This window comes from Schistocerca nitens, chromosome 4 (genome assembly GCF_023898315.1).
Source record: "Schistocerca nitens isolate TAMUIC-IGC-003100 chromosome 4, iqSchNite1.1, whole genome shotgun sequence".
NCBI classification, from domain to species: Eukaryota; Metazoa; Arthropoda; class Insecta; order Orthoptera; family Acrididae; genus Schistocerca; species Schistocerca nitens.
In genome coordinates this window covers 727,922,105-727,937,288 of record NC_064617.1, presented here as the reverse complement: position 1 = coordinate 727,937,288, position 15,184 = coordinate 727,922,105, and the positions used below count along the sequence as shown (strand labels likewise).

Genomic DNA, 15,184 nt, shown 5'->3' with positions numbered 1-15,184 from the left:
TTGGACGGCCGAGCCCAGCAGTGGTTCAAGAACAACTAAAGAGAAGCTCAACAGCTGTGGCAAAATCCAGGCTGAATTGAAGATAACAGCCATAAGCAGCAAACGCGCCTTGCGGAAGAACAGTTTATGAACAGGGCCCAATGTCATGGGGAAATGACACTCATACATGCAGAATGCTTTGGCTTTATGTAACCTCATGAATCCTAACATAACAAGTCAACAAAATCTCCCACTTGATGAAAGGAGTTGCAGAAGATATGTACCAAGTTCTTCTGCTAAAGGATGTCACAATGTCACAGGAAGAGCAAAAAATTACGGTCACATTACACTCCAAAGGGGTCAGATAACGTTCAGTGGGGTAGATGGCTGCCCCATGATGTCCTTGTGTTGTTGTGGTCTTCAGTCCTGAGACTGGTTTAATGCAGATCTCCACGCTATTCTATCCTGTGCAAGCTTCTTCATCTCCCAGTACCTACTGCAGCCTACATCCTTCTGAATCTGCTTAGTGTATTAATCTCTTGGTCCCCCTCTACGATTTTTACCCTCCAATGCTAAATTTGTGATCCCTTGATGCCTCAGAACATGTCCTACCAACTGGTCCCTTCTTCTTGTCAAGTTGTGCCACAAACTCCTCTTCTCCCCAATTCTATTCAATACCTCCTCATTAGTTATGTGATCTACCCATCTAATCTTCAGCATTCTTCTGTAGCACCACATTTCAAAAGCTTCTATTCTCTTCTTGGCCAAACTATTTATCGTCCATGTTTCACTTCCGTACATGGCTACACTCCATACAAATACTTTCAGAAATGACTTCCTGACACTTAAATCTATACTCAGTGGGGTTGAATTGCTCGGGGGGGAGGGGGATGGCAGGCTTGTCAACATTTGTCCTGTTGCTCTTCGCACTGTTGATTTCAACCACAAAATGTGTGGTTATCAACACTCCATGGGAAGGGAGGGTTTCACTGACACCCTTTATGCCATTTCCCGAGAGGGTTTCTCATGGTCGATTCCGAGTAGCGTTGCGTCAAATGCTACCCATAATAAAACCACGTGATTTCAACACTGGGTAAGAGGGGATGTGACGATCTTCCCATGATGCGATTCATTGATGATGGTGTTGACCAGAATTGTGGCTAAATTTGGTGCCACTTTGTCACCATTATGAAGCATAGTTCGGCCTGAGGCTGATGTTGCACTGCACCGCACTTTTGCACCGTTACAGAGGAATGTTGTAGGCACCTTAGAGCCAAATTCTAAACTTTTGCATGGTAATGTGTGACAACTACTGTGTTTTGAGAAAGTGACCCTTTAATCAGGTTGTGCAGTGTAAATGGCTGGAGCTGCAATTCTCTTGGCAGGTATAATAACTGCCAGAGAGCATAGTGATGTTCGCATTTAGTGTTACCAGACCTGGTATGATGTAAACAGCATCAGTTGTTCAGTGATCACTGAGAAACACATGGAAATACCACATACTCATATGAGACATCATTATCAGCATCTGACAAAGTTTGAAAGGTGTCTCACTGTGAATCTCCATTTGGCTGGCTGACTGAATCTTGCAATATCCAGATTTTTGGGGCATTTGGATGTGACAGTGGCCCATGTTGGGCTACATACAAATAGGAGGGCAGGCATACTTGTCGTCAGAGTTCTGGTTAACTATCACAAGGGAGGATCCCCATTTGTGCCCCAAGCACATTGTAATCCCTTCACCTCTATGCCTGCTAACCGAGAACAAGTAATGGACTTCTAGCAACAGTCTGTATCATGTCAAACCATTGTCTGGGAGTAGCAGCAGCTGGAGTAGGAAATTAGTTCCATGTGTAGACTGTCGTTAAACACAACACACATCGCAGTGTTTGGATTGGTGGTGTGACGAGGAAGCACTATGTTCATTGAGGAATTGCATTTCTACACTACCCCAAATGAACATTGTCACTGACCATGGCAGCAACCTGGGGAGAGGTCCCATTCTTCCAATGTTTTCGAGAGGCACTGCAGTGATGTCATGGTGTGGGGAGCCATTGAGTACATCTTCAAGTAACTGTTGGTAGAGGTTCACGTAACTGATACTACCAACAGTATGTCATGATCATCCTGTGTCCTTGTCTTACTTCTCATGCGACAAAACTGTGCTGCTATTTTTCAACAGGACAATGCTTGTCCACACAACATGTCTCTGTAAGAACTGTCTGTGAGACATTGAGGTACTCCTGCGGCCAGCAATAACCCCAGATTTGTCCTCACCAGAATGTGTGGAACCAACTCGGGTGTCGACTCTGTCGCAGTTCCAGTACCCAGGACATCAAGGACCGTTTACATCAACTGTCAGCATTTGCCTCAGGAGAGGATACACCCTTGCCAATCAAATAAGGGCATGCATACACAGTAAAGGGAGTGCAATGTCATACTGATATATGAGCTCACAAGTTCTTTGTAAGTTAGACTCGATTTAATAATCTCTGAAATAAAACATCACATTCCCCCTCCCCTTCTGCGTGCTCCAATGTTTTTGTCAGGCAGTGTAAATTCTGATCTATAAGCCCTTACTCCACATAGCCACAGAGACATGAAATAAACATGCTTGATAGACAGACAAACTGGCAGCAGACAATTAGCAATACTGCCACACAGTATTCATCGGACTGTTGGGTACCATAAGCGATCAGTGGTACATCACTGCAATTTGTGATTTCCCTTAACAAGCATCATGTACAGACAGACTGCATGCTTGGCAGCAAACTGTTATGATCTGTCACTGGTGGATGGGCCCCTTAAGATATGTGGTGAGAGAAGAATGTCTGAGCTTCAATAAATGCCAATTATATGTTACATCAGTCATCCATGATTACAACATCCTGAAAAACATGATACAAACATCGCAGGTGACTTCTCCTACACTCCCGACATGGTCTTATGAGCCTGTTTGCCAAATTAAATATAACTCTGGAGTGATAATCAACAAAAGGAAACAACAACCATACTTAGTCACTTTCTTAGTTGAGGAAATACTTCAAAAAACAGAAATACCTTTAAAGAAGATAACTCTGAACAACATACAGAATTTCACACTTTTTTACACACACACACACACACACACACACACACACACACACACTTTATAATTATTTAACTGACTGATAAGGTCAGTTTTGTCCATGAATCATTAAATCTTGATTATTACATAGTATTGCTTTGGATAGCATATCAAACAGTAATTTAACACCTAAAAATCAAAACTAAAAGAAAAAATGAAACCACAAATGTTGTCACATCTTTAATAAAATAGATTTTATTCAGTGAGGATTCACAATAACTGGATACTACTGTACATAAAACACAAAAGAGTCACAAAAGAAACAAATACAATTTTGGTACAAAAAGGTTAGAACAGAAGTTGGTTTCTAAAAGTCTGTATTTAAGAGCACCATTCTGGCAAGCACCATTCCTTAATTACATAATGGTTAAAAAGACATTAAACAACTAAACTGAAAACTTTGCATACTTACAAATGATAAGGCAACTAGTTCATTTACATTTAGACAAGTATGGAAATGTGGAAGTTAACTGGCAGTTCAAACAGTACATAAAGAGAGTGCTTTTGCACAAACTAGTCACAATGGGCTGCTCTGCAAAAATGTACACACTTATTCTTCATATAACAATAAACCATTTAAAATAGATAATCACACTGACAACATAGATATCTTCATAGCAATATTTCAGCAAAGCTACATGAGGGAAGGGGGGATTTAAAAAATCAAAACGTGTCTGTTGCTGAAATGCTAGCACAAAATAAGTCACTTCACACTGCCAATCATTTTTAAAAATAGAAGCAGCTATAACCACAATAATTTCCTTATTTCCTCTCTGCTATTTAATGAAATGTACATGACTGTTCAAAATTTTGATGCTGTTTTGTGAGACCAAATAATAAAGTTTCAGATGTAGACAAATAACTGCAACTTTGAAAGTATATTGTACACATTATTTATGACTCTTAGAAAAGCCCACAATCAGTGACATTCTGCACAACTGCCAAAATTTCAGATCACTATAATGTACACCAATTGGTAACACCAGGGATATCCTGTTAATATAACATGCTCCCATTACTTGTAGAAGACTAGACGGCAGCAACATACAGAATTGCCTGGAGATATTTTAGTCAGGTATTATATTGAATCACAAATGAACAGAGTCAAAGGTATACCTGAAAGACGCAAAATTTAATTAAAAATGTTTTAAGTTTTTCTAACACATCAATCTACCACCAGGGATCCACAATATGAAAAGTATTTTTGTAATTGAATTATTAAGAGAAGCTTCTTAATTGTAACTATACTAAAAACAGAAGTGTTTTTAAAGTTGTACTATTTAAATAAGGACAGCACACAACCTGTAAGTAATTTTGTACCTATTAACACTATAAAACTGCCACAACACATTTCCATACTATATTTTTGTACAAAATCTTTGTACATCTACTTTGTTTAGTTTAGTTTCAAATAAGAACACAATTACTAGAAATATTTACATGTAAGAAGGTACCCCACAGTAATACTGGTTTCTATTGCAAGTTCTTAAAGACAGTTTGATACTGTTTGATATGTTTGTGGAACAACAGGAAGAAAGTTCCAAACAATAAACTTCAAAAAATTACTTTCCAATCACGTGTATTTTTTCTGTTTCTTATGGTAATACGAAGTCCTTGGTGGAATATCAACAATGGTAGGAGTAAGGGCAACAGTCCATATAGCTGTCAGTAAGTGCACACACAGTACAGAGAACATTGCTAGGCCTTCAGCATTGTTCCTATGACTGATAGACAGACAGACAGACAGACAGACACCATGAAGCTTAGTAATATTGTCAGTCTTGATTATGTGCCAACTGACATCTCAACTAAATGGTGAGTTGCCTCCATTACTCCTACCATTGATTTTGCTGGTCTACAGCTTCTCAACAGGTTTCAGTCTTAAATTTTATCTCTAAGCTCCATATTTTATAACTTTTTGCTACTTGCAACACCACCGTTATCTTTTTACTTTAAGATAGTAACTGGCATCTGCTCTCTTTTTTTTTCTGACATGCAGTTTTATATTTGTCACATAAAATTATTCCCCATATTCTTCCAAAGTGTGAATTTCTCTGTTTCTCTTGTTAGTAGAAACTCAATGACTTTTTTGTATTGACACTTACTTGTATTTAAATGAGTCATTAAAAAAATATGTGACTCTCTGTGTTGTGTGCTGTGACAGAAACAGTTTTCAGTCAGTAAAGATCCAAATATCATACTCACAAAAGCTACTGTAAGATATGGCACAAAGATATTCATTTGAAGCTTTTGGTCTACTGCTAACAATTCTTGGACAACTTTTACTCTAAGGTTTTATCATGTTGACTCCTTTCTTCCAGAAATTTTTGGTAAGTTCTTAAAATGAACTTCAGAAAGACGTCTTTTTATACCACAGAAGTTGCTGTGGAACACAAAGATTTCTTTCTTGAATTTTAGAGAAGCTGCAGAATCTAACGTAGAGAAACTATTGTTAAAATTCAGCAGTCCCATAAAATAAAGTGGACAGTATGATTGGGCACAAATGATGAGCACTACACTAATAACAATGTTTGATTTTGATATTATGAAGTGTGAACAATGAGCACAAATTTTTTCTACCATGACTCAAAACAATGACATCCACATTTTTGTGTAACAATAATTATGTGAAAGAACACTGGATATGATCACAAAAATGAGTATTATTAAGTGCACACAAGATACCAATTGGATAATGTCTTTCCACTGTCACAGTAAGTGCAACTTATAAATGTCTGGGAGTAAAGGGTAAGTGCAAATATTTTTGCTAATATAATCAAGCAACAGAAGTATCATCTTATGTGTGTGTATGGCTACTGGACATCTACATGGAATAACAGTGTCGCTGACCAGCAAGTCACCAAAGTAAGATTGACAAATCACCTATAATATTAAGTCAATAGTTACAAATCAGTTACTGTGACTGAGTTTTTCCAAAGCTCACATATGATTCATCATCTTACATAAATTGGAAGAAATAACGCACATTGGCCAATTTTCTCAAAAATCACACAGCAACAAACCCCTCCCAAATACTTCCCCCATTATATACATGCACACACAAGCAAGCAGTCCTTTACAAATACATATTCTGTAATATGCTTTACAATTAACATACTGAGATTTGGTCAACATTTATAAAAATAGTTTTGATTATAGAACGAGTTTTGTCCACCCATTCTTACTTTATGAGCTGCTTAAATTTATCCTTAGGCTCATCACAACAGATTTTTATTTTATTTTTTCAAACAACAAATGAATACAGAGTTTACTTTAGCTGGTTTCAGTCTCTCATAAAAATTATCTTTACAGAATCGAGTGGGATAATTTTATTTCACACTGGTACTGTGTGCTCTCTCTCTCTCTCTCTCTCTCTCTCTCTCTGTGTGTGTGTGTGTGTGTGTGTGTGTGTGTGTGTGTGTGTGCGCGCGCACTCTGTATTAATAATGGCCACTTTCCAGGTCAATAATTGAGAGAGACTATATATCGTTCTGAGGCTTACTAGTTATATAATATTTACAAGCATTATTCACATTTATGAAAATATAACAGCATACATTAATTTTGGCTAAGAGCCCAGAAACACACTTATACTCTAATTATCTACAAATAGATGCAAAACTGATGGCAACAGATTTACTGGCCGAATGAAGTACATACCGCACATGGAAAAAGAGAGGAGGTGATTTCTTGTGATGTTACATGGTTCCATTACAGAAAATTAGCCTTTTATGTAAATGATTGTAGTACAATAGGCAACAAGACTATCTAGAACATTTGCTGTATTTAAATGACTATTAGTATGTTGTAGAATGAAACCACACAGGAAATTAGACAGAATTCAATTCACTAAGCAAACATCCAGTTTGTCGTTCCAAGAATTATGTAAATGCAGAAAAGAATAAAACGCAATTAACAACCTGGTCTAAAGCTCTAAAGAATGAAGGAATTTCAAATTTAAATATAAAAAATGTTTGGGCCTATAACAGGCAGTTGGAAATCAGTAAGAGTGTCACAGGTGTAAAAAAGATTAACAAAGTTAACAGTCATCATAACTGAAGGTTATAGAATTCACTGAACTATACAGAACTATTAATAAATGAATGAAAGAAAATTATACGAGTGCCAATTGAAAACTAGATTCCAGATGAAACAACACAGACATCATTTATGTTGGAAGGCATCACATATGATGAACATCTCGTCCATCTGGACCTTGCACAAAGCATTATGTCCAGAACAAACGTATATGACACAAATTTAAACATTTCCTTAATACTTGTGTCTCTCCTAATCAAACTTGAAATTGTGATAGAATCTGAGTCCAAATATGATCCTGAAATATTGTCCAAGGATGTGGTTAAATCCATTTAGTATACAAAAATACTCCTGGGACTGATGATAGCAATGATAAAAATGGGAGCTGAGGAGACATTTGTAAACATTTTAATTTAAAAGGATGGGGACATAAGGATAGACAACAAAAATAGTGTAAAATTCAGAACTAAAAAGTGTGTTACAGATGATGTTTCTATTTCATCTGAGCTATTTTCTGTGGTCTTAAAAGAGTTTTTAAAATTACTAAACAGTGTTTGCAGAGCATGTGACAACAATAAGAGCTATCTGAATGACCACCAATTAGCATAAAAAAAACTGATCCTTTGTGCCAACCTCAGAAAAAGAGCAACAAAAAACAGTGGTGCTCAATGGAGTTAGTAGTTCAAAATGACATGCTGGAGGGAAGCTAGAAAGGAGTGATAATGACGTCATTGATCCCACTGCAGTATATGTCCACTCAAAGCGATTGTGAACACTGAGTGTGAAGTACACCTACTTCCATGTCTATGTCCCCCAGTTCATGTTAAAGAAATAAGAGTGCTTACAAGCTGTACCAACAAATCCACACATCACACAATCCCTCAACACAAGAAATCAAATCAACACTTTCTTTCCAAACTGTGCTCTATTACAGCAATGAAATATAAAACAAGATGGCATAATAAACACATATAGCAAAAAGGGCTTTCATTAAGGTCCTATTAACCAGCACAGTGTGTTTTGTACGAAGTTACAAATTTTATACTGAACAGAAAAACAGACAAGAATAGTTTTAGTGACCTTCAAGGTGAATGGACAATAATTATAAAAACATTCTAATAATTAAAACAGTCTATTACAGCATTGTAAGCTAAAAGAATCTGAATAAATAAAATATTTATTTGTACATAATCTTACGCAGCATTATTAGATGATGCATGACGGACACCATCCAGGTACATACTCAAGCTGTCAAAGACAGCAGACAAAATATCATATCGTTACAGAGAGAAACAGACATCCTGTTTCAATATGATTCACAGCAGCGAGATCCTGATAATGTACCTCATGCAACTATGAATGAAAACACTGAAGCAACATCAACCACAATAACAACAACAGCTACAACAACTTAATGACATCTATGAAAAGTAAACAGCCATCAAGACACACAGCAGGCAGATACTGTTTGTCAGTCTTGTCAATAAAACAATATCTGTCATTCCGCATAGTACATATTATCAGTATTTCTGCAGATGTTTTGATGGAGATGATATATGATGTGGTGACCCAGTCAGTGGACTGTTGCACATGAGTTTATGAACAGAGAGCTCCAGATCTTCAACTTCCCTACTACAGTTTCGGTCCATTTTATGAGTGGGGCTCTGCTGCTCTTTAGAGCACTTCCTACTTTCTACACACTTGGCTGGTGAGGAATTACTACTCTGTTGCGGTGTGCCCTTGGCTGACATACATGTCTTTCCTGTGACAGAAGAATCATCTGTCCCCTTCTGAATGCTGTCAGTGTTGTTAGCTACATGGACATCATCTTTATGAACTAGAGACAGTCTATGAAGCCTGTGGACAGATTCTTTCAGTTCAGCCTCCCAAGTTAATTCTTCTGTGTTGTTTCCACCTTCTACAGGGCGAGTTTGCAGCTCCTGCACACACTGTTTCAATTTCTCCAAATCCTGAAATAGTAAACATCTATTACATACTCAATAGTTAACAAAATGAGAATTTATAATGATGACTTTAGTAACGTGCAATAATGCAGCAAATTACTCCACAAACTGAGTATACCACTTCATCAAAATAGACTTCCACTGTAACTTATAGCATATTAAGTGAGAAACAGCAATGGGAAGTAAAAACCAACAAGAGAAATACAGAATTTGTATACAACAGAAGACCTGCTAATGATAGAATACTTATTGAAACTGAATTTACTGTTGTATTGAAAATGATGATAGTATTAATTTCCTAGATCTGTACATTAATAAGAAAACAACAAATACACCTTCAAAGTAAACAGAAAAAAAGACACCACTACATACAGTCCATCTTGCCACACAGCAACACATGAGCATGCCACATATAGAGCACTAATCAACAGAACCTCTAATATAGACCACTTGATAAATATGTGAAGTATGATGAACAATCAAACAAATAGATGCAGAAAATAGCAGTGCTGAAACTTGGAAACAGCCTCATCAAAAAGAATTGCTACACAAAACTTAGAAAAGAAATCCACTGCTTGTATACTGTTCATTAGTAACATTCCTAGAAAATAGATTTTTATTCAGACTACACATCAGCAACATTGCTTTCACAACACAACACAAATTGCAAGAGACATCCAAACAAAATATTCACAACACATGCAGATAAACACAAATAATCAGCCATATTTAAAACTGTACATGTAAAACCTTTGTATAAGCCAAACTTTAAAAGTTTTTCAAAAAAAGATACATATAAACAATGGTTTTAAATCGGAAACTGCTACCCATGTTATAGACACTGGGCGTCCATTCCCTGATACTACATAAAGTGGACAACAGGTATCACATGGATTTATATGAAGAACTTGAAATTTTAATCACTACATAGTACAAGGAAACAATTTGCTCAATGGCAGGTTAGAAAGTAACAGCGAAAATTTCTTTAAGAATTTCTCCAAAGGTGAATGCTTCTTCTATTAATAGCAAAGAGAGTTATGAAATGTTTGTCCAGTAAGAGCAAACATACTTTATGACTGTTTGTCCCATAAAAAATCATCTTTATACAATAAATACTGAAAATCAAATTGTATAACATGTGCCAAGATGTAAATACGCTTGTACAAAAAATAACTGTACTCGTAGTGTATCTATTACCTTAGCTATTGAAGAATCTTTGGCATTCTCCAGCCACTGAGAAAGTGTTAAGTATGTCTTTGAGATTATTATAGGGATGTGTAATACAACAACTGTAGCCTACATAAAAGACAGCTGATGATGGCAGCATGATGCCGAAATTCTTTGTGCCAGTAAATATTGGAACAAAAATATGACAGAAGCTGAATGAGTGGTATTTAATCTCACAATCCAGTTGCCACCCTCAACCAATTCAATGCAACACAAACAAATTTAAGTACAGTGTATATTTGATCACAACAGAATCATGCCTCTTCCACTTATAATGAATCATACATAAAGATGATACTAGAGGTACTGGATGATAATAATATGCTGATGGTAGTGTAAAAATTAATCACCCTGTCCTGTACATGCTTAATGGTAATAGGTCTGTTGGCAAAAGTAATTTAAGACACATCTAGGTTAAAAGAAGAATTGAATACACACACACTGTACTACTCCAAGATGCAAATCTCCCCCTACACTGTAGCAATGCCAACATACTAGCTTTCTGCCATTTGAAGGTTCCAGGTCTACATACCATGATACAAAAAGAAGTTGGCCCCATACATTGATGCCTCATATACTCAGCAGCACAATTTGGAGTACGAATTTCACTGTAGTGCCTCTATTAGAACAGAAAGGGAAAAAATAAAAATAAAAAGCAAACACACTTTGGAGTAAAAATTTTGCTGTAGTCTACAACATCAGCTTTTCTTAAATTCATTGTACAGGAAGCTATCACAGTTTAAAAGTGAGATCTATTCAACAGTAATAATAATGCAAGGATGCTCAATAAAGCTGTTGTCAGTGACTGATAGAAGATCCGGGAGAAATTCTCCTTCCAACATCCTCAAGTTCCCAAAATACACTGGTCTTAATTAGCCTTTACCACCACTCCTGTGTGACCCCCCCCCCCACCACCACCTTCCCTCCTTCCACACACATGCCTTCAAGTAAGCCTCTCACTACCCCTGGGACATTTGTACTACAGCACAGCCCACTCTACTCTTTTCTAATATCTTTCTCTGACTCCAGATCCTAGACTTCTATCTGACTATCATCTTCATAGAACACATGCTACTGATCCTCCATCAACACACCTACATATTCAACATCTGCATGATTTCTGTGGTGTCACCGCCAGACACCACACTTGCTAGGTGGTAGCTTAAATCGGCCGCGGTCCATTAGTACATGTCGGACCCGCGTGTCGCCACTGTCAGGATCGCAGACCGAGCGCCACCACAAGGCAGGTCTCGAGAGACGTACTAGCACTCGCCCCAGTTGTACGACGACGTTGCTAGCGACTACACTGATCGAAGCCTTTCTCTCATTTGCCGAGAGACAGTTAGAATAGCCTTCAGCTAAGTTAATGGCTACGACCTAGCAAGGCGCCATTTGTACCATTGCATGTACCTCAAGATAGAGTCTCACTTGTATCATCCAGAATGCTGTATACCAAAGGACAATATAAAAGTTAAGTGTTCTAGTAGCTACGTTCTTTTCTTTATCACATTCATTACGAATTCTGTTCCAGACTTAACGCCAGATGGCGTGAGTTGACGCGTGCCCTTTCGGCTACTTCACTGTGGACTGGCTGCCTTAACAATTTCTCCTAACACCTTTCCCTGATTGTCCTCCCTCTCCCACCCCATGGCTTTTTCATGCACCCACTACTCTTCCCCATCAAGATCGATACTCACCCCCAATCTCCAAATCACACAGAAGTGCCAGGAGAGTAGGGGCACTGATTTATACTCATATGGAACTGGCTCTTCAACTTGTACTTAGCTCCCGCAATATAGCTGGTAGTTTTTATAGCTGACTGCTTTTCCACTGGGAATGTGGGCTTTCTTGGTGAATTGCGCTAATAAATTATTCTTGGAATACTAATGCTTTTCCATTATTTTCCTACAGTTTCCGTCGACCACATTTTCTGACTCCATATTTCACTACATTTTACAGGGTGACAACTATTGAGGGGAAAAGAAAACAAACATAAATTACTTACAAACTATGGTGTGCACATACTTTATTCAACATGTATATGTCACTACAGATATTCGGGTTTAGATTATGACATGTTTGATATGCCTGCCATCATTTGCGAAATTCTGCATGACCCGCTGAAGTGTGGAAACATCGATGCTGTCAATGACCACCTGAATGGCTGTTTTCAGCTCAGCAATGGTTTTGTGGTTGCTGCTGTACACCTCGTCTTTAATATAGCCCCACAAAAAGGAGTCGCATGTATTCAGATCTGGATAATATGGCAGCCAATCGAGGCCCATGCCCAGTGGCCTCGGGGTACCCCAGAGCCAGAATGTGGTCCCAAAGTGCTCCTTCAGGACATCAAACACTCTCCTGTTCAATGGGGTTGAGCTCCATCTTGTTGAAATGAGGGTCACTTTGGATAATGGGATAAAATCATCTTCCAAAACCTTCACATACCATTCGGTACTCACTGTGCCACCAAGGAATGTCACACCGATTATACCTTGACTGGATATTGCACACCACACAGTCATCCACTGAGGGTGGAGGCACTTCTCGATCACAAAATGCGAATTCTCAGTTCCTCAAATGCAACAATTTTGCTTATTGACAAACCCATCCAAATGAAAGCGAGCTTCGACGCTAAAACAAACCATATTCACATCAAAGTCCTGGTCCACAATTCCTTGCACAATAGTGTTGACGAAACACAATCGCTGTTCCAGGGCCCTGGGACTCAGTGGCTTATGGGTTTGAATTTTGTATGGGAAGAGGTGCAGGTCTTCAACAACAATTTGTCGCAGTGTTTCACAGTTGATTCCTGCCTGTTGGGCACCTCATCTGATCAATTTCCTGGAGCGGGTTTGAAACATAGCACTTGTCTTCTTGATGTTTTCAGGCGTTTTCACCCTTTTTTGACAGTCAACATTGCCAAAACTGTCATCACGGACACTACACGCTCTCTCAGACTTGTGATTAAAATTCTTAATTATTAGCATACTTGTACAAGTTGTCTTCAGCTTGAACTTGGTCACAAACTTCCTTTGCGCTGCAGCTGGGCTGCTATTGCTCACTTAATAGGCCTTCACAAGCACTATAAGCTCCGGCACGCTGTACTGTGACAGTTTCACGTGCAAATGGCCAACAACAACAACAAGGCATGTGTGAATGCGCATACTAATTCCCACCACGCCCCGCAGCCAACCATGCAGTTTGAAAGTCCGAACGTAAACCGTTCGAAAGTTATGACTATTTTACTTCGTATAGTTCAATAACTGTCACCATGTATATTCTCCTTTGGTAATACATTTTTGTTTACTATTATTTTCCAGTCTGCATAAAAATGCTTCATTACACCAAGCAGAAAAAAATCATATATCAAATTTTAAAATAAGTACCACACATCATTTCCTATAACAAGTCAGGTATTGGATTCTTCAGGATGCATGAATAACATCCTCCTTAATATAGTAAACTAAGTAGTAGACAGGCACAACTGAAAGTCATTTATACAAAGCTTTCGGCCACAGCCTACATCAGAAAATGAGAAACACACACTATTCGTTCACACAAGCAAGCATACCTCACGTACACGACTGCAAACTTTGGCAGCCCTAGTTCGAATGCAACTATCACACGGGATGGAAGCAGCAATGTGGAGTGGGCAGGGAAGGTGAAGGGACGGTAGTGTACAGTGGTGGGAGAGAGGAATTCTGTCTCGCAGACTGTGTAGGTGCGCAGGCATTAGAATGCCAACAGGGGCAGCGTTGGGAGGTTGTGGGACACGGAGGTTGTGGGGGAAAAAAGGAGTGAAAATCGAGAGGAGAGGGAAAGATGGGTGGGTGCATTGGCAGAGGTCAGCAAACAAAGAGGTTGGGAGACGAGAATGAGAAGATGATAGGACACTGTTGGATGCATGGAAACTGTTGAGAGGAGGGTATGGGGACAGTTTGTTAACATAGATTGAAGCTGGGTAATTATGGGAGTGGAGAATGTGTTTTAAGGATAACTCTCATCTGTGCAGTTCAGGGAAGCTGGTGGTAGAGGGCAGGATCCAGATGGCTAGAGTAGTGAAGCTGCCATTGAAATCAACATGTTATGTTCAGCTGCACATTGGCAGCGGCTATTCACCCTAGTGGTCAGCTGGTTGGTAGTCATACCAATATAAAACACTGTGCAATGATTGCAACAGAGCTGGCAAATGGCATGGCTGCTTTCTCAGGTGGCCTGGCCCCTGATGGGGTAGGATAAGCTGTGACAGGCCTGGAATAGGAAATGCTGGCTGGTTGGATTGGGAAGTTGTTGTACCTAGGTCTTCCACTGGGTTTCGATCCTTAAGGCAAGAAGTTGGGATTGGGAGTGGCATAAGAATGGACTAGGATGTTGTGGAGATTGGGTGGGCGACCAACCACGACTTTAGGAGGGGTGGCAAGGACCTTTGGGAGGATGTCCCTCATTTCAGGGCATGATGATAGGTAACCAAAGCCCTGGCGAAGGACTTGGTTCAGTTGTTCCAGTCCAAGATGGTAATGGGTGATGACAGAGGCACACTCTTTTGTGACTGGTTCTTGGGGGTGATGGGAGGATTGAGGGATGAGAGGGGAAATAGCATGGGAGATCTGTCTGCGGACTAGGTCTAGGAGGTGGCCAAATTGTATAGGAGTGATTTTTTAGTGTGAAAGGGATGATAGATTTTGAAATGCAGATACTGTTGGTAGTTGGTGTGTGGAATGTGGACAGAGGTGCAGATGGAGCCATCATACAGAAGGAGGTCAACACTGGGTTGAGGAGGACCAGGTGAAGCAGATGGGAGATAAAGTGTTGAGGTAGTGAAGGAACGAGGGTAGGGCATTTTGGCCCT

The 15,184-nt window shown here is 39.0% G+C and overlaps 1 protein-coding gene across 1 annotated transcript in view; it reads right to left on the bottom strand.

Moving 5' to 3' along the window:
• Positions 1-3,275: 3,275 nt before the first annotated feature.
• Positions 3,276-15,184, bottom strand: part of LOC126252899 (SH3 domain-binding protein 5 homolog) — an 84,273-nt gene continuing 72,364 nt past the window's right edge. Inside the window, exon 8 of the mRNA XM_049953869.1 lies at positions 3,276-9,114. Within this exon, the coding sequence (XP_049809826.1) occupies positions 8,665-9,114 (450 nt within the window). The 3' untranslated portion in view covers positions 3,276-8,664. The remainder of the gene's footprint in view (positions 9,115-15,184) is intronic.